Genomic DNA, 27,395 nt, shown 5'->3' on the forward strand with positions numbered 1-27,395 from the left:
AATGTGCCAAGAGAGCTGATAGCGTATGTGCTCCGAGGGTGTTTGGCAGAACAGAGGACACGGGACATAATGGACCAAGAGCATGGGGGATAAGAGGACGGAAAGCACCTTTTGAGGCAAGTTTATCAAACCTGAGCAGTTCTGAACCATTTCAAAACCTTATTATCAACCTGACAAATATTGCATATTTTACTGATAAACACAGATCTCCTCAGACTACAACACAATCCACATAATTGAACTAATCTCTAATCTCTATCTCTGATTGATATATACTAGTAAACAATGAGCTAATTTGTGTACATTCTTAGCTGTCTAGGCATGTGATATTCCCGTCCGTTTACAAAAATATCCCCATGACTTCAAATCTCCTTGTAGATAGTCTGAGCAACACTAAACCAATCAACTCTCAAGCTTACGCCTCAACATCACCTGTAAGTGCTCTTAGTTCTTGCCTGGAAATTGGTGCACTAGGTAAGGTTCCCAAAACAGGACAATGTCTGTGTCCACTAAAAACTGTTCATAATGTCTGATGGCCAGATTGTAGTGCAGAGCAGTGAATAGACCTCTATGTGTGCCACTGGATTATGGATGGGGTGTTATCTCACACATTGTCTCTTACTCAGCCATTAACAAGCATTTCATAAAAGCGTGGACTATGAAACAAAATTTAACAGTCACTATTTAAAAAAACTAACAGTCTGGACATGAATCTTTATGTTCCAACAATATAATAATAATAATTAACAGTCTGAGGTTGATGGTGAGCTCAATAAGCAGATTTGGCACTTTGCTCACAGGCTTAACTATTCCCTACTGATTTTTCTGTAGCACTAATGTGGCCACAAAGGTGATATTGGCTTAGATTTAGTCATTTAATATTGTGTGCAGCGATAACCTAAAAATCTATCTCAGGAGTCCTAAACTGCTACCACCCACTAATTCATTCTTTCCCAGATATCCAACTCCCCAGCTTGCATTTTTTAAGTGCAAGCCTTCATAAAAAAGCCCCCAGTGCTCTATGAAAAATGGTGTAGAACAATGCCCCAGAGGAGGAGGGTAACAAAAGCAATCGATAAGGCCATCAGCTGGAAGAGAAGCAAAACTGTAAAGCCTTGAACTGCAACCGTGGCAGTAAGCTGCGGACAACAGCGCAGGTTCTGATTGTGGGAGCTTTTTCTTTTCAAATATTACCCACTCACACTATTGTTAATCTCTTACCTACTTCAAGGGATGATAATTACACGTATTCCCACCTTTACATCAGTAGGTGGTAGCAGGATGTTGGGTTCTGTTTTGCGCTGTTGTTGGCTCTCGTTATTCTGCTACGAGGAGTCAATGCGGCAACAGCCTGCCGCCTAGTGTCATGTATAAGCATGAAAAAATGAATTGTAAGTAAGAAGGTGTGAATGCATATCAGGGCCTGTAAGTACATTTAGAGTTGTGTTTTACTCAGTTTTGCCTCTGATCCAAGCGGCAACAACCACGGCTTTAAATTCCTTAAAATTGCAGTACCACTGACTACCACTAGATGGTGCTGGCACCAAAAAGTCCCTGACTCCAATAGACCCCATTCAAAAAGTGTCAACTTCTTCTATGAAATGCTAAATCAATACATTTGTTCAATGAGTCATTACAGTTTCAATCTCAAAGTAAGTGTGCTGGTGGTTATTTTGGAAAGTATTACTCTGTTCTTAAGATCTAAAGACAAATAGTAGCTCTGAAGTCTGTTGTGTTGTCTGTCGCACTATTTCGGTAAGTTCAATGTTATGATGATAGTGATGTCTGCTGTGTTAGTTAGTTAATGTTAACAAAAGTCTGCCCTGGCTTAAGTTAGCCTTAGCTTCGGTCTGAGGCAGCAGGGAAAGGAAACACATCGCACTCCTTATTTGGACGGTCCTGTCTCCAAATGGAAACGATGGTGCCAACAATAAGCTGCGACTCTGGGCTTCAAACTGTCTCCATTGCAAACCAGTGGGCGACAACATGCCTTGCTATGTCCATCTTTGTACACAGTCTATGCTCTGAACTGTAGACCAGCACTGTTGTACAGGTCCTGCTATTATGGTGTTTGTTTATTGTGTATACCTGCTCCTAACTTATTAATACTATAACATAATACTGAAAACTCATGAGCTCCAGTAACCAAAATTACATTAAGTTAATCACTTTTATAGTGAATTCACTTAAATATGTTAATACCTGTCAAAACCTGTAGTTGCATATGGTAATGTGAGGAATTTAATGTTTTTTTTATGATTATTGTTGAGAAAGGGTAACTATTTGGCAGTCTCTAGTATTAAAGAACAAATAAAATGCTGCTATGAGGAGTCAATGCAACAACTGCTCATTTAGCCTTTTTATCTGAATAACTGTCTGCATGGTTGCATGCATGGGACCTACAACACTTGCAATTCAGTTTTAATCTCTTGCAACTACCCTAAAATATAAATGGTTCCCAAGAAACCCCTTCTCTTTGCTCTCGGTTAGCCTGCTGAACACAATATTAGTTACATTCTTCGAAGGAAATAATACAAGTCTATGACAGCACTCTGTTTTACAGACTTCCGTCATGTACCTTGGCCTTAAAAGGTGCTTTTGAGGGTTCGGGAGGGAAAGCGAAGCAGGTCGATCAGATATCAGCACAACAGACATTCATAGCAAAGCGTTCACACACTTACACGCACAGAAAACAGTTCTCTCACTTGAACATGGACGCTGACATTCACATGCACACATCTATATACATGCACAGCCTTGGTTTTAGCCATGCCAACCTTTCAGTACATCACAGTTAAACAGTAAACACTGAAATAGAGCAGGCCAGTGGACGGAGGAACAAAGGCAGTTCCTCTGCCCCCAACCCCCCTCCTCAACCCCCGCCCTGCGCCCTCGAGGGTGGATGGTGCCTGCCTTGGATGAGAGCCATGTACTGCTGTATGTACACCATTAGCCGACTGGGTGAGAAAGAGCTGGGTATTGCTGCTGGCACTTTGACCGTAAAGGGAGAAAGTGCAATGACTGGACTTTCACTGACAGTAAGGGCTGAATTTGCTTTTGTACGCTCTGGCACGTGTTTATGAAAAAAGTCAAACTGTGATTTATTTAGGATCACATGCTCCAGCTGGACTTTTGAAATAAAAAAAGGCTGGCCTGAATAAAATAAAGAAAAATAAATCTTGTGTTTTTCTTCACGCTGCTATGGAAGCCCACTTCTGCCAAGGAAGAAATGTAAGGATGGTAAAAACAAAAATATCCTTAGTACATCAGAATTATGAGATTGTGACACAAAATTATGAAATACTAAGTAATGAAAAACATGATATAGCAAGTAATAATTTTGATATAGAAAGTCAATATTATGTGACAAATCTTAAGTTAAACTGTGAGATACTAAGTCAAAAATGGCAACTTCCTATTTCATGATTTTGACATAAGAAAACAAATTGTTTATTATGTTTCTGGCAGTAATGGGCTTCCATAAGGGGCAACCTTACCAAACCTCACAAACGTTCCCAACCAAACAAAACCAACAGACAGTCACACGACACTCTCCACACTTGAAGAAATGTGTTCTCATTCATGGTGAAGAAAGCAATGAGGGCATGATTCTTTGTGGTTGATGTAGACTCAGGGTCCAATTCCTTGAAACCTGGATGTCTACAACGTACACCTTTACATCCTGACACTTGCCCAGGATGAAACACAGAGAAGAAAAAAAGGTTCATGGCAGATTTGTAAAATTGAGAAGACAAATAAAGATGAGCTAACAATGGTTTTTCATCTAAGGTTCATCATCATTTATTAGAAAATGTTCTTTTACCTGAGAGAATCCTTCAATAGCTTCCTTTACCCAGTCACAAAAAGTGGTCTGTGTTTGTGTGTGTGCATGTGTGTGTGTGTGCGCGTGGAGTGGGTCTGTAAGCTAGCCAATGCTCTCACGGGTGGGCACATTGTAAAAAAGCAACCATGAAATTATTTCGGCACAAATGAATAAAAAAGATCTGATGAGACAAAAGGTTCAATCACTTAGTTATTGCACTTCATTAAAACATAGTTGTAAACTTTATAATTAGTTGTTAACTGCCTTTGCCCAAAGGCAACAACTGTGTTTATTTTATGGTTTATACTAATTAAATGGTGCAAATCACATTTGGCTTGGGTGCAATTGATTTTTTTTTCTTTTTTTTTCTCGCAATTATTACCACCAAAGATACCACTTATTGTGGGTTGGTTTGGGTCATTCAAAGTGCTTTTTAGTTAAGTGCTTAAGTTCAACTGATGGTCAGCAGATTGTAGATGTTCATCTCAGTGGGGTGACGTAATTATTTTGAAAAAGATTTGTGACTTCAAATCAGATCGAGTCATTTCCTTGCATCTTGAAAGCAGAGGTGATTTGTTAAGTAAACTTGCATATGCTACTAACACCCCACTGATAGACATCACCTGCTCTTTAATATTACATTAGCTTGGTCACAGGATAGAAAAAATTAAAGCTTCACACATATTGCAGAAGGAGTGAATTTAGGGGCTTGTCTAAATCTTGGAATTTAAGGCTCTGCAGCCGTGAATCGAATCTACCCACCAAACGATGAGAGCATTGCATCAAGTAGAGATAAGTAGTTCCCAAACATCCAAATGACACACATATACATACACACACACCACTTTCTGAGCAGTTTACAAAAAACATCACATCTCGTAGTATCCTTATTCTCCACAACACCCCCAGTACCCCTCCTACTTGTTCTTTGGGACTCGGACTACATCGGTAGAGGTACTGACCCTGAGGACCAGCCGTTCAGCCGGGCTAAAGGTCAGCTCACCCAAGCAGTCCGGACCCTTGCCCACACAAAGTAAGCAAGGGTCTTCGTGTCTCGCAAAGAACCTCTGGAATTCAAGCCAGGCCGAATTTGATTTCATATGCAAAGACCGGCTCGTTGTTGTTATGTTGAGCTTGTCTTTTGGAGGGAGTTGGAGGGAAATTGCATAGACACCTTGCTACTTGCATGTCTTCACAAACAACATTTGGCATAGGGGGGGGGAGGGGACCAGACAACCATAAAACCAAAAAAACATCACAGACAATCTCCACCCTTGTCCAATGTGTCAACATGTTAGAATAAACCAGGATCATAATATCTATGGAAGGACGGGCTCTGAAACCCGTAAAGCCAGCCTGGAAAACCTCACTCTGCTTGTTGTGGTCTGGCAAAACTCAAGTTGAGTCATAAATGGGCATAGACCAATTTACTTTAAGCTTTAGCCAGTTGAAAACCAAATATTGCACCCAGTTCAAATTGTTGACTCCATTTACACTTAGTCACTTCATGTGTCTTGGGTGGATCAGTTAGCTACTGGGTTTCCAAAAAGGTGTGAATGCTTGCTTTACGTTTCTACAGGGTTTGTCTACTGTGATAATGGCAGCAGGAGTTGGACTGAAACTACACTAAAAATAGCTGTCATTGGAAAGCAACACATATAAAAGTCTCACTGTGCTGTAGCCCTCATCTGATCACTGACCAGGCTGACCGTTGTATGACCCACATGGGTGACAGAGCATTGATGTTATGCCTGAATAGGAGCCTCCGGATACGATTAAACTTTTTGTCACTCCATAAATGAAATTCATCAATGTGACTGTATGAGTTTATGGACTGTTGTTAACTGTTAATAGTTGTGACTAAACTGCTAGAGTGCACTAGTTATTCTTCTTCTGGCACTTTTGGCATTTGGCATGAAAGTCTGGAAAAAAACCATCTGGGATTTGTGATCTGGCCAATGCAGAGTAGAAGTGGCTAAGTGTAAATTAAAGTATTAAATTGCATCTGGATTCAATCTGGGTATAAAACTCTTGAAATGATGACCGAAAATGGGGCTTATACTAGTCCCTGGTGTAAACTAATTCAGGGTTTCTGCTCAATTGGTCCTCGTGGGATGTAGCAAAAAAAAAAAAACTTGAGCTTGTGAGATTTTTAGGGCTGGCTTCTCGGAGGCAATGGGTTCTGTGAACAAATGGAGAAATCTGTTTTGGACTCCAACTATGATGTGAGTGTGAAGCAGCCAGGTTAGCAAACATTCGTGCTAAATAATAACCTGCTTGCACTTATCTCCCTCCCCAGACCTCCCCACTAAGTCTACAAAACAATCCCAGCGCTCTCCTGACCTTTACGCCACTGTGGCTGCTGGGAACACTCACATCGATAGTCAGAAAAAAAACTGAATCTGATTCCATAGGTGAACACACACACACCCACACACACAAACACACACACACACACAAAACTATAGGCATTCATGTGTAGCATGTCATGTCATGGTGAGAATCCGTTGGGTAAGAATCTATCTCTTTGCAAACAAGAGGAGGCACAGGGTTTATGATTAATGTCATGGGGCACTTCTGAATATGGATCCGCATGCACATGTGAGAGTGCACACATACAAATGTATGAAGCATTACACATTACTTTGCTTTTTGTTTTTCTCTAACATGACAGTGGGATGGAGTTGTTAAATTTACTTTGTTGCAATAAATCTTGAGTGTTGTATGTTTCTGTATTTACATCCTTGGTTATGGCCAAAATAAAATGTAATTTAAATGAAAATAACCTAAAAAAACAACAAAAAAACAAAAAAGAAAACATATAAAAATACATAACATAGTATTGCACCTTGCAGACGGGCAATATATATTCTCTGTTTTGTTGGTTGTTTGTAACGTCTATGTGACACCACTATCCTTTCTGCTGGTGCGTGGAAGTTAGGTTGTGGGTGCCGGGCTCAGGTCCAGCCCCCTCCAGTCAGCTACATTCAATACCATAAAACACTCAGCCATTACAAAAGTCATGATCCCTCAGTCTCTGGGCCCATTCACATTTTAAGATACTGTCTGTAGACTGTGCCTTTAAGTTGGAGAAGCGCTCACGTTTAGGAGATGATCTCGAATGTCGTTGAACATTTTCTCCTGTTCGCATTTCGTCTCCTGTCATCTTAGAACCGAATCGATAAGATAGAGAGCGCCAAAGCTTGAGGGAAGAGTCTTTTTGTAACTTCTACTGATGCGTACACACAAGCACATATTATCTTAACATATACATTTAAATCTATATATGCATCTCTGAACTTTCACATGTGCCTGCAAAATATGACTCCTCCCAAGTTCCTTTGAGTTTTGTGTTGTGTGAGGTATGACAAGATTGTGTTTCAGTTTCTTTTTTTGTATTTTCAGTTTTTCTGTTGCATTATTTTTTTCCTGTTTGTGTTTTTCTTTTCTCCAAAGTTGTATTTTTCATAAAAAAAGAAACAAAAATATAAAAAAGAAATTCCTGTTTTGTTGGTTGTAAATTCCTCCTGATAAAAGGGGACGGACAACTGGACAGACACACAGACAAACAGATCAGTTGGCTTATCAACACAAACTATAGATGTGAAAAAGAAGGGAAATATTTTCTATGTTACACTGCACGCATGGTCAAAAAGTGACTACAGCTGTTTTTTTCCTCTTTTACACAGAGCAGTTTAAGCGTCAAAAAACAAACAGAAAAATAAGAAAACAATGATAAAATGAAAACAAACAAAAAAATCTCCAATAATTTTGTTCAGGAGTCTCTTTTTTTAAAAAGTCATCTCTTTTCATTTTGTTTTATGGATTTATAATCATTTCATATATCTTTTTTTTTCTTAATCTAAATCAGACTCAGAAGGTAAAGCAGCATTATAACCCTTACTGTCACACACACATACCCAGTCAGCTCACGAGAACAAAGGACATCAATAGGTTTTTTTTCTTTTTCTCTTTTTCAGTTCTTTTGCAAAGATCTGTTGGAATCCCAAACCTGCATCTCTGGAATAAGGGATCTCTTTCTGATCCTCACCATATGAAAAGTTGGATATTATCCTTTTTGGAAGGAGCTGAGGGGTTTAGGAGGGGGGGGGGTTGGGGGTAAGGGGGCATTTGGGGTTGTCAGCTGGCATGGGAACGAGGGCTCATGTGGGGTTGTTGTAAGGGACCGAAGGGGAGACGTGCACGTATCCCTACATCGCCATCTCCCCTTCTTCCGAGTGTTCGTTAACATCGTCTCTAACAACCGGCCACATCACCCTCTCACGCCCATGTCAATGATGGCAGTGAGGGTTTGAGGGCCCTCCTCTTTCTTTTTTCCGTCTCCTGTCCCGCGCCTTCTTCTTCTTCTCCTCTCCCCATCCTCACATTCTCGCCGCTCAAGTCTGTTGTTCCCGTCGCTGCTGCTTTTTTATTCTGCCGTTCACATTCATTCGGTGGCGCCGCTCTAAAAGGGCAGTTATGGCCAGCCTTGTCTCACAAGGGAGAGGCCTGGATCCTGTTTGGTGTCAATGATTCTGGGCCAAACTTTGGGGGGGGAGTAAAATAACTAAGGGTGCTTAGGGAAGATGAGAGGGGATGATGATGATGATGGAGGGGAGGGTGTTGGAATTTGAAATGTCACCAGGCTGACTCAACTATGGGAAGGATGAGAGGAAAATGAGTACTTAAAGGAGAATGAGTAAGTGCTACAAAGGGCCCCCCACCCTCCTACGCAGGGACCTCTCTCCAGCCGGTGTCCGGTTGGTTAAGGGGTGGTGGTGATGTACTGTTGGTCTAATACTGACAATGGGACAGGTTTGGGACTGAGCCCACTGCAACTGCAAGCCTCTGTTATACAGAGGGTCAGGATGCCCATTTAGGGGTGCGTTTAGTGTAGGGGAGGAAGGGGGGGGGGGCTAATGTGTAAACCAACAATTGATCTTGGTTAAACTTGAATGAGTAAGGGGCTGAAGAGAGAGAGCTGCTGCAGTAGTGCAAAAACTCCCACCAGCCTAGCTAGGTGGGGGTTTTATAATGGTTGGTGGGGTGCAATTCAGTCTGAGCTAGGCTCAAGAAAGGGCATAGAAAGGGGTAGGGCAGGGTGGGCTGTGGATCTCTGGAAGTGGTGATGATGTGCTTGTGGAAGGGGGGGGGGGGGTTCTTCTGAGAGTCAGACCAGACTCCACCGTTGTATCCCAAGGGTGGCGTTCCAGTTCCTCCCTCCTCCCAGCGTTGCTCCAGATGTTTGAAGCAGTTCGGCCTGGCCATCCGTAACGATTACCCACGATCCCTGCCACACGTTCCTCTGCTTCGGTACTCCTGATGGGGTGCAGAATACCCATCCTGTACAAGTACCCGCTATCAACTACTGCTTGGCATCGGATATAAAATAGATTTTCTTAATCTCTTTTTTTTCATTCATTCTCTTCTTATAAGAGTGGTAAACCCAGTTAGATTTGGCTTGGCCCCAGAATTGGAATGAACAGAGTGGGCTTTTATAATCAGATCAACATTCTTGAATGGTTTTTTTGGCTGGTACACTGCGATATCTGCCATGGATATTTGCTGTGGGATACTACTGTTATAGTGGTGAGCATTGGCAAAGTGCATAAGACTAAAAGAGATTTTTAGTTGCTGCCGATCAGGCTTAATTTCTGCTGATAACATTCCAGCTTCTTACATCTAATGCACTGTCCATGCACGAAAGAAAGCTTATCTCAATGAAATTTTTATAAAAATCCAATGGCAGCCATCATAAGTACAGTGTAAGATCGCCATGATGCAGAAGGAAACGGCCCTTTCTATGCATGCTAATTCAACGGGCGTGGCCACCAAGGGTTTGCAGTTACTCTGTAATCTATCCTCTTGCTGCTTGCTCAGATGGGTGTCAGCTGGGCTGTACATCCACACTGTCCTTCGTCGCTTCAATGAGTCGGTTTCTGTTTTGACAGAAACAGGTAAATCCAAATTTCAAAAGATGACACTTGGTCCCATATAACAAAAAGAGATAACCCGAATGTAATGGGTGCCATTCCCTGGAGTCGGTAAAACCCTTCTCACAGGGATGGCTGGCCCTCCTGTCTTCAGTGGTATTTCATTTCAACCAAGTGATAGCACTGAGGGTGTGTGTGTGTGTTTATGCCGTGAGTGTTTTTGTCTTTCCATGACTACAAGTGTGCACCTACACAAAAAAAAAAAATCATGCACATCTGTGTGTTAATCTACACATGCCCCAACTTGAATGGTGTATGTCTGTGTGTAGGCTGTGGGCAGCTGCCCTGTGTCCACAGAGGTGAGGTAGTGCCTGACACCACAGGGGCAGTATTGCTGCCTCAGCCTGGGGGTGTGTCCACTTTGAGGTAAATGGTAGCCTTCTTGGCGTTTGCCTGCTCTCAGTGATGCCCATGGTAAAAAAAAGGCAAATGTGTATGGAATCCTGGAGGGCCTACACTGAGCTGAGTCTGTGAGGAGAGGACTCTGTACAAACCCTGCAGGTTAGGGCTGTATATCAACACTGTCATGCAGTGCATACAGTAAAATGAGGCATTCATGTTACTCTGAGGTGATGTGTGTGTTTTCATGTTTATATTTGTGTGTGAGAGAGAGCGAGAGAAAGAGAGAGAGCGAGCGAGAGAGAGACAGAGAGAGAGAGAGAGAGAGAGAGAGAGAGAGAGAGAGAGAGAGAGAGAGAGAGAGAGAGTGAGTGTGTGTATGTGTAAATGAGCTTTGCTGCCTTGCTGGTGGCTGCTGCTATTCAAACCCTCCTTGGAGGCTGGGTGTGGGAGATTTATTTCTGACCCCTGCCTCTGAATCCAGCTATTAAATCTTACTTCCTCCCTGCTCCTCCCTCCTCTCTCCTTCAAAGTGTCCCTCTTCCTAATCCCCTCTCTTCTTTCTTTCTTGGAGAGAGAAGGGCTTAATTGTCATTCATAAGAGGGTAGGCTGCTGGCACAAGCAGCTCGGACAATGACAAGGCAAGTCTGCTCATGTGTGTGTTGCGCGCGTGTGTTCTGTGTGTGTGTGTACGTGTACATGTGTGTGTGTGTGTGTGTGTGTGTGTACGAGTGTGCGTGCGCACTGTATGTCACAGGAGCCGGTCCAATGACAAAAAATGAAGGTAGATATGGAGCCATGGTCTGCACGTTTTTCAAAGGTAGACAACACAATTTCATAAAACTGGAGTAGCCTTGTATAAATATAGCACCGGTTTCACTGGGATCTAAGAAGAAGAAGCTCCATAAACAGCTGTAACGGCTCAGATTGATTTGAGGAATTGAAAATAAGTAGGTCTGGTAGCTCTGCTTCACTACAGCAATTATACACCAGAGTCATGCTAAAAGCATCTGCTGAAATTTCAATGTGCAGTGTCTACTGATTGCGTGACTGTGAGCAATAATATGTCACTATCGTCCATATTTTCTGAATTACTGCCTTAACACTTATTCAGAAATAATACTGTGAGGTGCTGGCCAGCATGGGAGCTGGAAACACGGGCTTCAAAACAGATGTGTATCTGTGGCCGCTACAAAGAACCAGAGAGGGGGGGTGGACCCCTGCTAAGAGCGCTGCTCTGAGGAACTGAGGTGGAACAGGCTGCGGCTGTGTGTGTATGTGTATGTGCATGTGCTGTGTGTTTTTGTGTACGTGTCTTGGCAAATGGCTACAACTCTTACTAGATAAGACATCATGCTCAGACAGAAGGGCCCCCACACGGATTTTAAAACAGGGGTAAGTATAAGGAGGAGAAAGAGGTGGAGGAGAGGGTGTTCAAAAAACAAAATCCTCTGTTTGCTTGACTCCTGTTGCTGGTGTGTTGTTTCTGTTTTTGTTGTTTCCAGTTTTTAAACCACAAAACTGTGAATACGATGTCGGAGAAATGCAGATTCCTGCCAAGAGGACTCTCCCTCCATCCTTCCCCCATTAAACATGATGGCCCTTCCCATCTCCCAGTTTGCCCCAATTTCCGCTTCCCTTTGCGCGGTGGCAACTGAGTTTCACACCTCCTGGTCCTCGAAGACCTCAAGGAAGAGCGGCGGGAAGAGTTCGTTGGGACACTCCACCTTCATGTGAAGGAAGCGGCTGGCGTGGCACGCCCCGATCATCCGCAAGTCTGTCACCTTCATCAGGAGTTTCGGCCAGAAGTGGGGAATGTTGTGCTTGCGGTAGTTGATGTAGTGCTCAAACGCCAGCAGGTAGGTCTCCTGGCACTTCTCGATCTTGTCCACGCAGGTCAGCCCGGAGCGGTCTGCGGGGAGCGGGGGGGGAGGGGGAAAGGAAGAGTGAAGGTGAGAGGAGGAGTGGGTGTAGGTGGAAGCAGATGGAAGTAAGAGAGGAAAAGATAAGTGAGAGGGGGGGAATGTAAAGAGAGGAGGAGGGAGTGGAAGAGGGAAAAGAAGATATGGAGGATGAGCGATGCACAGAAGGAGCGGGGGAGGAGGTGGAGGAGGGATGGAGAGCATTTGCAAATGAGTGCATAAGCAATCATCAGTTCAGTATAATTCTGACAACATGTCAACATCCTGGCAGGAAAATCAGTCAGCTCAGTGAACACTTTCATGTGTTATCACGCACGATTACCATTAAGATATGCCGTATGTACTGTCATGCATTATGGTTTTATTTAGCATTTTCTGAATACTGAACCCAGTATAAAATAAACGTATTGTCTGAATCCTTAATTAAATCAATAATAATCATAATAATAATAAACATAACTAAGAATTAAATTGCAGCGTTAGGCAAACCTTAAATGAGATCTGTGAAGCATTAAATTAAAAAAAATCCTAAATAATTAAAATATACATATTTAATACTCATCTTATCTTATTTCCTACTTTAATTTCACATATTTGGTTACATTTTTTCTCTTACTTTTTAATAACATGTAGATATCATGTGAGCTTTATCACTGTGTTACCTTTATGAACACTTTCTTTATTTGCATCCAAAACTGAGAGTATATTACTGTATGTGTTCTCAAACCAAAAAAAAAATCTCAAAAACAGGTTTGAGTTTCTACACTTGAAAAAAACTAAGTGTGAAAAGCTTCTTCTTTTTCACATCTCACACTTCAGATTTCCTGCTTTTAACATTAAATATGTGATGTTGACTTTTATCTTCAAGCCACGATTACATTTTTGATTCAGGCTCCAAAACCTACAGAGGAATGCAACGGGCAATGACTAGTAATAAGAAGGACTGTCATGGAGATGTGTCTGGAAGAACACAGAAGACTAAAAATTTACATTTACATTACATTTACTTTGAATTCCTCGACCCCTCCCGACACTATAAGCAACCGACGGCACGGAATAAAAAAGTCCTGCATTATTCTCAAATGTCAGAATAAGAGCTGAACGACTAAGTGAGGAGTTCTGGAGTCGACACCGACCTGAGCTCATGAGCAGCACGGCCTGCAGCAGCGCCACCTCTGTGTCGTCCAGGTTGAACTGCGCCAGGCTCTTGCCCAGATCGAAGATGGCGTCCGACACCACGCCAAGCCCGCCGTTCTTCAGCTGCTCACGCTTCACCGCCATCTCCCCGCTCAGCGTCAGCGTCTCGCTCTCTGGGTCGTAGCGCATAGCAGCTCGCAGCGACATGATCTCCATGCAGCAGCCCTTCAACAGGATGATCTGGTCTTCACAAGGCAGCTGGTGAGGAAAAAGGGGAAATGTTTTATTATATGAACACAAACAGAGTCTGCAAAGAATTAGTGTAATGAAGAAAATTCAACAAATGTCTTTGTACAGCACGCAAAAACAGTGTTTCGAAGGCTTTTACATAACAATAAAAACTCCAAATCAAAGCAGAAATGAAAGAAAAACACTACTTTTGAAATATTTTGACACCAAACTATATTAGAAGTAAAAAAACACTTTGATGTTTAGCAGATTGAAGCTGCTTAATTTGTCAAAAGGAAAAAAAAACTATGCTCTTTGTGGTAAAAAGGTAGAAAATGTTCACTTTTTGTCACTTTCTTTTAGTTTCCAGTTGTTTGTAAGCTAAATGAGATCATGTACGTCTCCAATAGTCATAAGGAGGCGATAAAACACATCATAGCTCTCCTAAATTGCCTTTAAAGAGTAAAAGGTCAATGCTTGTGAGTACAGGGAAAGAGAGAGAGAGAAGAATTAAGTAGAAAAACAATCTCTCTCATCCATTCACAAGTTAAATGTTTGCAGTGTTAGACTTCATTTTGCTTGAGTAGAGTGTTTATGACTAGGAATCACAAAAACTGGAGCAGTGAGGCCAGGAAAAATAAGGGAGGAACCTTATTTTCCGCAGCCTCATCCACCATACTGTAAACATTATACATGTGCACTGATGTAGCGATGACGTACATGGAGGCGTAGTAGCTCCAAAATTCCCCTCCACTCTTTCAGGAACTTTAGAATCATGTAATAATGTCACGTTTCCCACTTGTTACGCACAGTATTTGGAATTTAGATTGTGATCCTGGCTCTTGACACCCACCTTTAAAAAGGATAATTCAAGTTTAATACAGCGTGTCCGATGGTCGGACCGCTCCTGTTAACCGCCTCGTCTGACTTTTATTTTTTAGCTGCGTCTCCACATTCCCAGATCTCACCCATTAACTTTTCAACGAAATAGCCGAATTGTAATAAACCGGAATCATCATCCCTTAAAAGAAAAATGAAGTGAAGACAAATGATGGGATGAGGGAGTAATCACAGGAAGCTCAGCTGGGAGAGGAAGAAAAGTGAAGAAAGGAAGGCGATGGGAGAGAGGGAGACATGATGATGGGTTGAAAACCGGCCGACTTTTCTTTTTCTTTTCTTTTTTTTTTACTTTTACTGATGAACAAAGATTATGACTAATACACCCTGATTTACATGGATATTAGAATCTCTGGGTTGAAACTCATTTGATTAAATCTACAGACTCCGGTGTGCTGAATTAAATCTCACCTTAATGTCAGCTACTTTCTTATTTCACTGCTCTTGACTGCTGAGTAGATTAATTGGCATTCATTGGCTTGATTTGTCTTATAAATTTGTACCTGCAGGGCGCGTTCAAAGTAAACGCTTATTATGCATTTACGACCGCATCAATTTGTACAAAAGCAATAAGACTAATTTTCTAGTGGCTGGATGAGTGCTGGCTTTTGTTTCCGTGCATTCTTATTAGTAATTCACTGCGGCGGCATGAACTGATCTAATGCAGGCTGAACAGGTTTTCTCCCTCCCCGTCTTTCACCAGATTAAAAAGCCCTTTTTCATAATCTAATTGACTATATTGAGAGTTAAATAATAATAATAACATATTGAACACGACTAATTATCTGCTTCAGTGTTTGGAATATTAAAACTCTTTATTTGCTTCTAAAATTAATATAATATCCAGCATTAATATTCTAGTTTACACACTCATTTGAATACTGGAATCCATCATAATTGTAATTATTTGTGCAATAATAATAGCGTTATTTCACAAAGTGATTGAACTCTACTTTGAAATATGCTGATTTAAAGAAATGATGAATTAAACCTACAAAAGTATCTGATCTATGTTCTCAAAATGCGATTTTATTCGACTTCTCTACTCCTGTAATTCATTACGCCCCAGCAGACTCCCAATCACAGAGCTTTTCTTTCTTTCTGACACACACACACACACACACACACACACACACACACACACACACACACACACACACACACACACACACACACACGCACGCACACACAATAGCTCAGCCACCCTGATAATTATCCAATCACACAAGGTCTCATTACAAGCAGCAGAGACAAGACACATGATTACACGTTGCTAATTGAGACAAGGCTAACAAGAGCAGGAGTCCCTCTCTGATTGTCTGGAGCACAAAAGGCAGCTTCCACATATATCTATACACATATATTTATACACACAGCGTTGGATTACTCTGGTCAAATGTAATTATATAGAAAATCTACTAAGTTACAACCTTTGTACTGCATGCTCTTGTGGTATTTCTCAAGAAGCAGAAGAACTGTTAATTTCATGAGAAAAATCGACCCACCAAAATCTCACATTTCCTCAACAAACACACCCTACTTACAGTTGTTATATCTTTCTCTCAGTCAGACTCCCACACGGGACCATTAACCGCCACTCACCTCAGAGAACATGGGCAGTTTTTTGGCAAAGTCAACGACACGGGTGATGGCAGGAGTGATGATCTTCGTGAACTCGCTGAAGGCCTCCAGGTCCACCTTGTCTCCGTCTGACGTCGGGGCAACGGGGGACTGGCCGATTTTGTCTGGCTAAAATTTAAAAAAAGAGAGAAGAAAACGTAATGATGTAAGGATGATTAATGACATTAAAGATGAACAGATGGTGGTAAAAAAAAAAAAAAAAAAAAAAAAGCGCAAGAGCCCTACTAACACATATTGTCTGTGTAGCTTATTCCTCTAGAGATCTAATGTCAATCCCACATACAGTACACCAAGCTTGTGCTGTAAACACTCATAAGATCACAAAATATGTATTAATCCGCAGCTGAAAATAGTCCCCAACAAATGCACTACTTCCTTCTTTTTAAGTCATATTTGCTAAAAACTACAGTGCCCAAAATAATTAGAAAATGATTGAGCCTTAAAAAAAACATATTGTGAAGTGTATGAATAGGTTACATCTTCAGTGGGAATCAATGAGTTTGGGTATAGTACAAGGAAGTCACGTAGTAGAAGATAGGCAGTAATAATTTGCTGGTTTTGCTCCAGCCATATCATCAGAATATCACAAAATCTGTATTAATCCGCAGCTGAAAATAGTCCCCCAACAAATGCACTATTTCCTTCTGTTTAAGTCATATTTGCTATAAACTACATTGCCCAGCTGTAGGATATTACTGACCCTTAATAAAAACATATATTTGAGAGCTGTATGTATAGGTTACATCTTCAGTGGGAATAAATGAGTTTCGGTATAGTACAAAGAAGTCACGTAGCAGAAGAGAGGCAATAATGAAATGCTGGTTTTGGCCCAGCCTTATCATTTAAATGGAACATGAAAGTAAATATTCTACGATAGAAAAGGAGAGGAGAGCATAATTGAGTCGGGTAGAATAAAAAGAATACAGCAGAGTTTACAAGGCAAGAAATAGAGTGCACTAGAGTACAATAGAGGGCATTATAACAAGCTACGGTCGAGGGTATGGGTGTGTTCTTAGACATGAAAAGCATAAAAGAATAAAATAATATTATAGAAGACTTGATAAGAGTGGTGTGGAGCTTTGAAGGGAATAAAGTGGAGGAAACAACACAGCTTTAAACCTTTTTTATACCCTTTTTCTCCCTTCTACAAAGTGCTCACTTGCCTTGGGAGACAATTAAAACCAATTTATCAGATAAGGACAGCGGCATGGTGCTCTCTGAAAGAAATGGGACATGTCACCAGATAGATAGCACTTACTTAGGAGGTCTGCAGAGAGAGGGAGAACTGCAGATCATCAATACATACAGTGTGTTTACAGAGTTGTGTATATTCAGGAGAAAAAATATTGTTTTATCCTCCGGTGAATAAAGCGTGTGTCGAAGCCGTAGTCATTTATTCGAGCTGGGAGTTTCTACAACAAATGGGATGAGATAAAAGTATGAGAATAATCACCTCACACAAGCAATCATCCATCATAATCCAGAGGTGGAGGGGCTGCGTAAATCAGCGGCGCATAAATCAGCGCAAACTTATTCAGTCCTCGGCTGAGCTGAGCGATAGACTGGAGCTGTATAGAGGTGTAATGGTACGCTGAGGTATTTAGAAATCCCCAGGGTATCATTTTCACAGCACCGTAAAAAAATACACACGGTCCTCTTTCTATTAAAGTGATAAGGAGATGCTGAGCACAGCACGTGCCACCTGAGGTCAGTCTCTAATGATGGAGCAGGCAGCCGAGCTGAGAAAAATGGAGATAACATTAAGGGACTAGTAATAAAAAAAAGAAAATTCTTCTGACCCTGTTTGGGAATATTTTGGGTTTAGTCTCTTATTAGCTACGTGATTTTATTCAGCTGCTGGTCATAATGTCCGTTAAGCTCACTGATGTGTCTGTATCCATCAATTACATTACAAGTGTAATCAGATCCCCCAGCAAGAATCTATAAAAGAAGGACATGTATTTCCTATCTATTCACTATTCTATGCCATAAGTATAAGAATAAGTAGGCCATAAGTATTTAAACTAACCAAGACTTGTCTAAGTAGGCTAATTACATGTGAGACACGCAGCTTGGTTGGCTAGACAATCTCATACATTATCGTACAGCGTATACCCAGGTGACATGTCAAAAAAAGGTACCAAGGTATGAAAAATTAGATGTGTGGCCCAAACCTACTGAGAAATTATGGGAAATTTAGAAAAAAAAAAGATGAAATAATTACTTAGATGGACTGCAGCTCAAAAAAGAAAATCATTGGTTTCACTGCTGGAGGTCATTTTGGCTTTTTTAATTTTTAGTGTTGAGAAGAAAATTCTTAAAACAGAGCGACACTAGTGTTAATATATGTTTGGAAAGATTGTATTTTAATGCGTTGGCGACATTGTTCTCATAACTTTCATGTCAATAAAGCCAATTGACTTGAATTGATGCATACCACTTGACAGCTGACCCAGATGACAGAGATGAATACAGCCTCTTTATCTCAAATTGTTTAGCAGGTTGCTTTTACCCATTCTGAAAGGAACCTATTTTCTCACTCATCTCTTGCTGCAATCTAACCAGTAAGATAAACATTATGGTTTTGTTTGTCCAGGTGTTGAGATAGCCGAGATTTCTGCCTCGACCCCCACTACAACAAAGCTATAAGAGATAGAAGATAAACACAGAGAGATGCAATGTACACAGGCGGCTATTTGATGTAAGGATCACAGAGTTTAAAGCAGATTGGAATTTGCAACATAGAAGATTAAAACAGAGTGAAAGATAAAGTTATTAAAGCAGTGAGGTAGAAAGAAGGTAGATTGAAGACATCAGGATACAATAAAACACACATTTAGTTGCAACATAGCTGCAAAAAAAAGTACAGACTAGTTCATGCACTGACAAAAATGTGTGTGTTTATATGTGTGTGATGGTGTTTGTGAATATTCCTCACATCTTAGGCCTGTGGGGGTTTCTGATGGGTTCCCTTATGTACAGTTATTGTTTGCTTATTTAACTGAATGGCTGGCACTGAGGGAAAACAGTGCAGTTTGTACACTGCTGCTTGTTATTCAGAGAGCTTGAACATTATGGGGCAATAGTATCAAGCTCAGTGTTACGAAGTTGGTAAAAAAGAAAAGAAAAAAGAAGAAGAAGCTTGCAATGTGTGCCAAAAATAGGCCAAAAAAAGATATTTGGACTTCAACAGGAACCACAGTACACATTGGCAATTGACAATCTGTAAATCAAGAAAAAGAAAAGGAGGGGGGGGGGGGGGGGGGGGAAATAACTTTTTCTTTGTTTTTACTGCAGTCTCAACAGTTATATGCTGTGTTTCAACTGTTGACCTTTTATCAGATGGATTAGTTCTGAAAAGTTTGCTCCAGCAGCGCCGCATGAAGAGAAATGAGGTCCATATGTTTTAATCTGGATAATCTAAATGGATGGTTTGGCCTGTGTGCTACAGTATGAACTGTACATTTGGCTCATGCTGGATGTGATTATAACGTCATTAAAATGCATTATACATGAATGAAATTAATTGTATAACATTACTTTTTAACAGTAAAATACGGTGCAGTCGTGGGGAAACTGTTTCATAGAGTGATTCAAAGTCATAATGCAAAGAAAGTAAGATTTTTACTGTCTTATGATATGTTGTATGTTGTAGGTACCAACTGTTTTTACTGAACTTGAAAATCGAGTTTCTGACACTGTGCCTCATTTTCACCCCGAAGACAATTTACATTTTTAATTTAATCTTATTATATTTCCAACTTCCTTTTTTTTTTTTGCTGACTCACTTTGCTCTAAGTTTTAATTGCTTAGGGTTTTAATATGTTAGTATTTCATTAATTTGGTTCCTTATCTGTATGTTCTCTGTGGTTCTGTAACTCAATATTTTAACTCAGAGTCTAAATAAAGGTTGAAATGAAATGAAAATAATATAAAATGGAATAAAATGTGATATGTCAGGGGAGATTGACAAAGCGGTTGATCAATAGCAGTTACCCAATGGCTATTTTGCAAGATGCTGTTTTGTGTCTGGCTTCAAAACTCATTTTTAGTGCAAAAAAAAATCCCCTATGAAACATGCTCCAGACCCTTCAAATCGCAATAAAATATACATCTAAACCAGATTGATCTGAATAATTTGATAATATAATGTTAGAATCAAAGCTCGGTGTTTTTAAACTTTGATTATCTGTGTTCAACCAAAGCGATAGAAGTTTTAATACGCATTTTAAATGTCTGAACAGCACATTTGAAGCCTTCAGGTCGAGTCTGTGCTGTTTGAGAAATGTTTCAGAGACCAACAGCAAACGACCGTGGATACATTTCAAAAATGGGGGATTTGTGTGATTTAAAAGTCTGCTTAGCTTGGCCAGGAAAAGGAAATAAAAGACTTGGAGTGTGAAAAGTAAAACGTTTACTCCCAGGATAGAAGGAGTAAGGGTACATAGCATCCTGCAGTCATTTTTGCTGTCGTACTTGATTATTTTTATCATGTGAATTTTAGCCCTATTAAATGTTTCACAATAGTAACTGTATACATATGTACGAACAGATGCACATAGATACAAACACACTAAGTTTCACATTAACCACATATGGTATGCTTCAGAGGACTGTTGCCTCGCAGATAAGATACTCACAAATCATTTTTAATGCATTTTAATACAAAGTTATAACTAAATATCGGGACTACTTCTAGACAGATGTGCAGACATGCTCATACACAAAAATCACAGCCGTATGAACAGAATCCGCGCTCGTAAAAGCTGTTTCCAGATGCCTGACCACAGACTGTGAGAGGGAGAACACTATGTAACTGTAACTCAGACTCAGTGTGTGTGTGTGTGTGTGCCTGCAGATTTAGAGGCTTAGTGGTTTTCAGCCAAGCTACACAACAATGGAAAAGACACATGAGTGAAGCAGGTTTTAGACGTGGTGTGGTAGTTTGGTCTTAGCAGCTGTGAAAAATCCAAACCCCCTAGGGCTCTTTAATGTCAAAAAAAACCATTAGCTAAGTGCCAATATGATCCTTAAAAATTGTAGCTGACCAGGTCCATTCACTCATGGCCATATAACACTTTAAAGTAGACACTTTCAAAGCATGACAAGCGGATTGACTCAAACGTCCTGCCCACATTTAACAGTGGACCCAAGTGATGCTGTGCTCAGCGGTGAGACTTCATTTAACATGAATGTTGCTCTGAGATATCTACAGGAGACATGTAATGCTTTATAGTCTATATGGACCCACATCCTTATCTTACTTTTCTACATTTACAGTGACTTGGTGATTCCATGCCTCAATGAATTTAGGCCTCAATGAAAATTGGTTTCCTATCAAGTAAATGGTTGGTGCATCTTATGAATTTAATAGATGATATCATGGATGCATTAGGATCCAAGTGCAGGTGAATATGTTTCCTTTCATCCTAGATATTTCATAAGGACTGTATATATAACTACGCACATCTTCAGGATATAAATGGACCACTAGTTTTCTTTATTTTTCATCACAAAGTAATTCATTCATCAGTTAAAAGTGTGCTGAAACAGTTTATTTGGATATAAAGCATTATACTGGTTGTCCAACCTACTTAATTTAACCATTAGTGCATTTTATCTGTATATATTTTCTTCTTCCTCTTATCAAATGACTGCAGCGTTTTGGCTTGACCCGGTGCACAGATGACTGTAATCGGCGCATCATTCAAACAAAGTCATCCCTGAGTGAGTAGTCATCATCTGGGAGCAAAAGTACAAGTGCATGATGACGAGCGGTGTCGTTGCGGCCCTTTTTATAGCATCGGTCCCCACAAGGCTCAATGGGCTCATCCTGGTTGGCATTGCATGTAAATTTAGATATTCAGAGTTCAGTAGCCACAGCCTCCAGAGCCCCATTAGAGGGTGAACGACTGTGTGAAATAGGACTGTTTATCCTTTTTAGATGAACCAAGCTCTGGGTTTTGCTCAACCCTGCTCTAGGAGCTCAACCCTTGCTCCAACTTTGTAGGGTTAAAAGAAAATCTAGTGTCTTTACACTAAAATCAAACCTTAACCCTCGACATTGTAGCCATGGTGCTAAACCTAACTCTTGATTCAAGCACATAAAATGATCTCCAAAAACTAAAAAAAATCAATCCAGCTTCAAGTCGATCTTTTCTCCCATAAGGAAATTACCATCTTCTCTACTTGAAGCTTCACACCTCGTCACCTAATCCCCACATGGCCCCCTTCCCACCACACCCGGGCACTTCCTTCTTGTTGCCTAGCAACTTCTTCCACAATACCTGCCATTAGACCACAAGGACTTTCAACCCCTCTTCAGATGAAACGCCCATTATTTCTCCCATATATAACCAACCTAAACCTAACAGGTCCTCCATGTGGATTTTTATTTTTAAGTAAAGGGAAAGTAAGGTTAGACACCGAGGGACAGCGAGAAAGGAACCAAAGAAATGAAGACGGGAAAGAGATTAAAGCCAAAATAGGGAGTCGAGGTGTGAATGAAAACTATGAGGGGAATTAGGTCTGGTTAAGAGCCCAGAGGGATTAGGATGAATAAACCTTTCAAATAGAGGAGAGAACTGAGAGACACTGAGAAATGAAGACACAGACGGAGGGAAACAGAAATAGTGAGCAGGGAATATGGAGCGATAAAGCCACAGAGAGCTACACTGACAGTAATATGAGGACAGAGACTCAGCTTTCTGCCAGCCAGATAAAATGAAACCCTATCATTCATGACATTAGCTTGAATGTTTGAGGACATAGTCTATTGTTCTGTTAGGTTAGGTTGAGCACTAACACTAAAGCAGGCACCCTTGTGTCATGTGTCTTATATATATTCATGACTTTTTTGTGAAGGAGAAGGAGTAATATGTACCTCAAGAGAACATCAGACACAAATTATTATCCAAGGAAAAAGTTTTATGAAACTGGGGCATGAAAAATTAAATGATGTAAATTTATTATATGGTTTTTTGCACAGTGTTATTAACAGTATTGTTCTTACAGTGGTTTTCATTTGTGTTAAAATATGTTTTACTTCTATGTGTCTGTGTGTGCAGGGACAAGGAGGTGATTGGAAGTCTGCTATATAAAAAGCCAAGATGGCCTAACCCTAACCCTAACCCTAACCCTAATCCATCTCCCTCCACTCCTGATCCGCCTACTCTGATGTTGTTTAATTATGGTATTGTTCACTTCTTTTGGATTTAATAGTGGCAGACTGCCAGATTTGGTTAACCTTATTTTCTCAGGATTATGTCAGTTGTTGACATTTGGTTTCTTTGTTTTCGTGAGGTTATATATTATACTTCACAGTCAGGTTTGTTTTGTTGGCCTTCATCCACCCTGAAGTTAAATCGAGCTCTTTCTGCATCATTTAATTTTGCGGATAAACCCACTTTCTTTATGTTAAGCTATTTGTGTTTGTGGCTGCTTGGGACTTAGGGAAGACAATGCTTATTCGTGTTACGTCTTGGATAAATCTCGTCAGGGCATAATATGAACCGTTGGTTCGTCTGTTTTCTTTTCTTGCTTCAATCCGCTTTAAGTTTGGTCAGTAGTTTTTCTTCTTCTTCTTTTCACTGGATGATTTTGTTAACTGCGGCTAACCATTACGATGTTCATGTGCTTTACAACGCCTGGAAAGCAAAGCTAAGACGTGAAAAGTTGGTGGAGAAAGGTGAGAAGGTGCTACCCTCATTAGCTGCGGCTGTGGCTGAGGCAAAAGGAAGCCGCACAAGTGGCGGATAGCAACGTGTTGAAGGTTGCTGGCGTACTCGCTGGCTGGTGTGTAGCCTGAACCAACCTCTAATCATCCTGTAGGGTATGTCCTCAAACAATCATGAATAATTCAATGATTATTCCAGTGTATTCTTGTAGTTTTAGCTATTTTTATAACACTGTGCTGACCAAGTGAACTGCTAAGATCTGGGAATGCTTGGACAATGCTATAAAGAGGACACGAGGGCCAGGAAACACAACCAGTCAGAGGACCAGTCATATTGTCAACAAACCTCAAGTTAAGCCAAATATATTTCCATGAGACAATGAAGGCGAACAATTAAACTTTCCCTGGGAAACATCTGTGCTATAGCCATAGCTGTGCACACACACAGTTTTCCTGTGTAATGAGGGATTATTACACAAGTCATTCATTATTTATTTGTTCTGCTCACAGTAATGCACAGCTCCAGGAAGGAATAAAAACGATTCACGATCGAAACACAACTCAATCGACAAATTCCATGAAAAAGGAGCAGGAAGAAGACAATCCTATTAGTCTTGCCCCTTACTCAAAACATTATAAACAATAGGAATAGATGGTCTGTCAATTGTAGTGACTTAACAAACCAATACCACCAATATCAATCACCGTTAACTAAGGAAACCCATTACCTGAACACTTCATATCGTCTAATACTTTATACTTTCTTTATAAAGTTTCTTGAACTGAAACATACTCATTTGACCCTTTAAATCGTTTTTGTAGAGAATTCCACAGTTTGACGCCAACAACTGAAATACACATCTGCTGTAAATTACTCCGTGCATACTGATGCCTGAAATTAAATTTCCCTCTCTGGTCTTTGTCCACTGAACTATAAATAAACAACTACATTTACTGGTAATGTCTGTGACTCAGCTAAATCTTCATTAGTACGTCTTGCCCAACACTTTCACAGAGTAGCTAAAGTATGCCAATATAAATAAGTGAACAGTAGAGAGTTTGTATTGCTTTGTGACTTATATTCACTAAACCATCTTTTAAGTTTGACCATTTCATTCACAGTTCGTTCTGCTAAAGCTTTTAATTTACTTCCTGAACTAAAAGAATCGTGTCATCTGCAAACAAAATAAACTGCAATATCTTTGACACTTCACATATGTCACTTTTATACAAAATAAAAAGTTGAGACCCACAAAACTGAGCTTTGTGGGACTCCAAATTCAATCTTCATACACTCAGATGCATTGCCAGCAAACTAATACTGATATAACTCTATAGAAATGTCTCATATGTAGCATTGACCTCTTCTACATTAACCCATTTACACTCTTCTTTTAGGCTCATTCCTGAACTTGTTTATTGCTTCATCAGTTCATCATATCTGTGTAAATTAATGTTGCACAAATTGAGGTTATTCTACTGGGCTTGGTCATGTTATGCATCCATTAAATCATCAGTTACAATGTTCGTATAGTCAACTGGTCTGTATTTCACGTCACTGTCCACACACAGGGCCACACTCATCCTTTTCTTTCAGAAAGACCCTCTTTCTTTACACTTGCTGCTTTGGTTCTTGTTCTGAATTATTTTATTAATAAGGTAGTTGTGAAAAACGCATCAAGGTTGTTGAGTTGCTTGTGAAACTAATTAGAAAGTGTTTTGCTTGCCTTTAGTTATATGCGCGAGACAGTGCTATTATTGACATTTTCCTTTTGTTGTAATCACAAATTGATGTTTTCTTTGTTTGTCTTTCAGACCTAACTGAATGTACATTGCCTCATATGCCTGTAATCAATTTGAGTATTGAGCCTTCTTACCAGGAATTTGCGTTTCTGTTTCCACTGGGCGCCCTGAGCGTTGGTGTGTCGATGGGCTTCTGTCACTAGGCGGATCAGCTCCCACTCGGACCCCGTGGGCTCTGGACGGTTCTGGAGGGTTTTCACCATTTCCTCCTTCTTGCGTCGCTCCCTGTTCTCTTCGATGAGACGCCGTTTAGCAACCCGCTTTGAGTCGTCCAGCACCACTGCGAGGAGAGCGAGGAAGGCAGAGGAAAAGAGAGGTATGTAATAAGTTAGCATATTGTTACAATGAATATAAAGTTACAATATTAAGCCCCCACATGGTTTATTTGTCTTTTTGGTATGTGAGCTCATTTGCCTGTGTGTGTGTGTGTATAAGTATGTAATTGCAGCACTCACAGTCCATGGCCATGCCCACTGCAATGCACTTCTTGAAGCGGCAGAGCTGACACTGGTTGCGGGTGATCTTGTCGATGATGCAGCAGCCATCGTACTTACAGGAGTACGCGGGGTGGAGGTTCTTTTGAATGGTCCTACGGAAGAAACCCTGCAGCAAGAGAATAAGAGAGAGAGAGAGAGAGAGAGAGAGAGAGATGAATGGATGGATAGAAGCAAATACACTGAGAGAAAGATAACAGAGAATCTATAAATAAAAGAAACTTTGAGTGTCTGCTTGTTGCTCCTCATTACAGTGACTATGTTTACATGCACACTAATATTCCACTATTACTCCGAATACGACAACAGATACGATACGGGTCATGTATCATATTCACAGCATATTTAGTTGAAGACATGTGGGATACGCTGATGTTATCCAGGTTTACGGAGCATTCTTGGACATGTATATAATTGGGGGGTTTTAACCACAGTTGCTAACACACGGCCTCTTGCCTGTTTACGCTCAGCTCTGTCTGTTGTAAACAAAGCGAAATGCTGGAGCAGGAAGGCAGACAGAGGAGAGGAGAGGAGAGGAGAGGAGAGGAGAGGAGAGGAGAGGAGAGGAGAGGAGAGGAGAGGAGAGAGCTGGAAAAACAAGAGTGCGCCTTCTCCACGACGACGGGGACAGATGGGATTTGTTATTATCCTGACTGATGATGATGACTCGGTGTCACGCACAAAAAAACACAGAGCGGTGTATTAAACATCATGGGACAACATCGGTATTGGATGTACATGTAACTATAAATTTAGAATATCAGTCAAATCAATATGACTTATAAATATCAGGCAGCAGCTCACTACTGTTTATCACCTCGCTGGTTTACTTCACAGCCTGTGGAGATTATCTGATTTCCGTTTCCACTGGAGCAGAGGGACACCTTGTAAACCCTCCGCATGGAAACGGGAATATTAATTTTCATTACCCATGTAAACATCTTAGTAGGAATGTTGTCTTTTTTTATGCTGTAGTTTAGTCTAGCTTTTTCTAATTCTATTTTTCTGTACTTTGTTTTCTTTTTTTATTATATTTGGATTTTTTAATTGTATGTTTTCATGTTTCCAATTTTTACTGTTCAACTGTACTTGTTTTCTTTTTATTATAATGGGTTTTGTTTTGTTTTTTAAAAGTATGTTTTTATGTTTCCAATTCTGATATTTTGTTTTTTAAGTAAAGCCCATTGAGTAACCCCTGTGTATTAAATACGCTATATAATTAAAGCTACCCTACCTTCCCATGCCTGTTTTGGAATAAGGCCAAAAACCGGAATATTTTGTGCATGTAAATATGATCTGTGTGACAATTTTGGAAATAAAGTGTTCAATCTAACATATGATCTAATTTGTTGTCTGACTGAATTTCTACCAAGTTTGAGGCAATTTCTATATATTGTAACATTCACATGTTTTATTGTTGAAAATCAATAGTGTAGGAATAA

General features: G+C 40.4%; 2 protein-coding genes across 2 annotated transcripts in view; one reads left to right on the forward strand and one right to left on the reverse strand.

Moving 5' to 3' along the window:
- The window catches only part of nbr1a (NBR1 autophagy cargo receptor a), a 504,698-nt gene that overhangs the window by 324,236 nt on the left and 153,067 nt on the right, over window positions 1–27,395 (forward strand). The window lies entirely within an intron of this gene.
- The window catches only part of thrab (thyroid hormone receptor alpha b), a 140,131-nt gene continuing 123,635 nt past the window's right edge, over window positions 10,900–27,395 (reverse strand). The window contains exons 7-11 of the mRNA XM_062442041.1: window positions 25,915–26,062; window positions 25,534–25,739; window positions 15,943–16,089; window positions 13,215–13,473; window positions 10,900–12,068 (exon numbers count right to left, since the gene is read on the reverse strand). Of these exons, the coding sequence (XP_062298025.1) occupies window positions 11,818–12,068; window positions 13,215–13,473; window positions 15,943–16,089; window positions 25,534–25,739; window positions 25,915–26,062 (1,011 nt within the window). The 3' untranslated portion in view covers window positions 10,900–11,817. The remainder of the gene's footprint in view (window positions 12,069–13,214; window positions 13,474–15,942; window positions 16,090–25,533; window positions 25,740–25,914; window positions 26,063–27,395) is intronic.

This window comes from Scomber scombrus, chromosome 21, assembly GCF_963691925.1.
Source record: "Scomber scombrus chromosome 21, fScoSco1.1, whole genome shotgun sequence".
Taxonomy (NCBI): domain Eukaryota; kingdom Metazoa; phylum Chordata; class Actinopteri; order Scombriformes; family Scombridae; genus Scomber; species Scomber scombrus.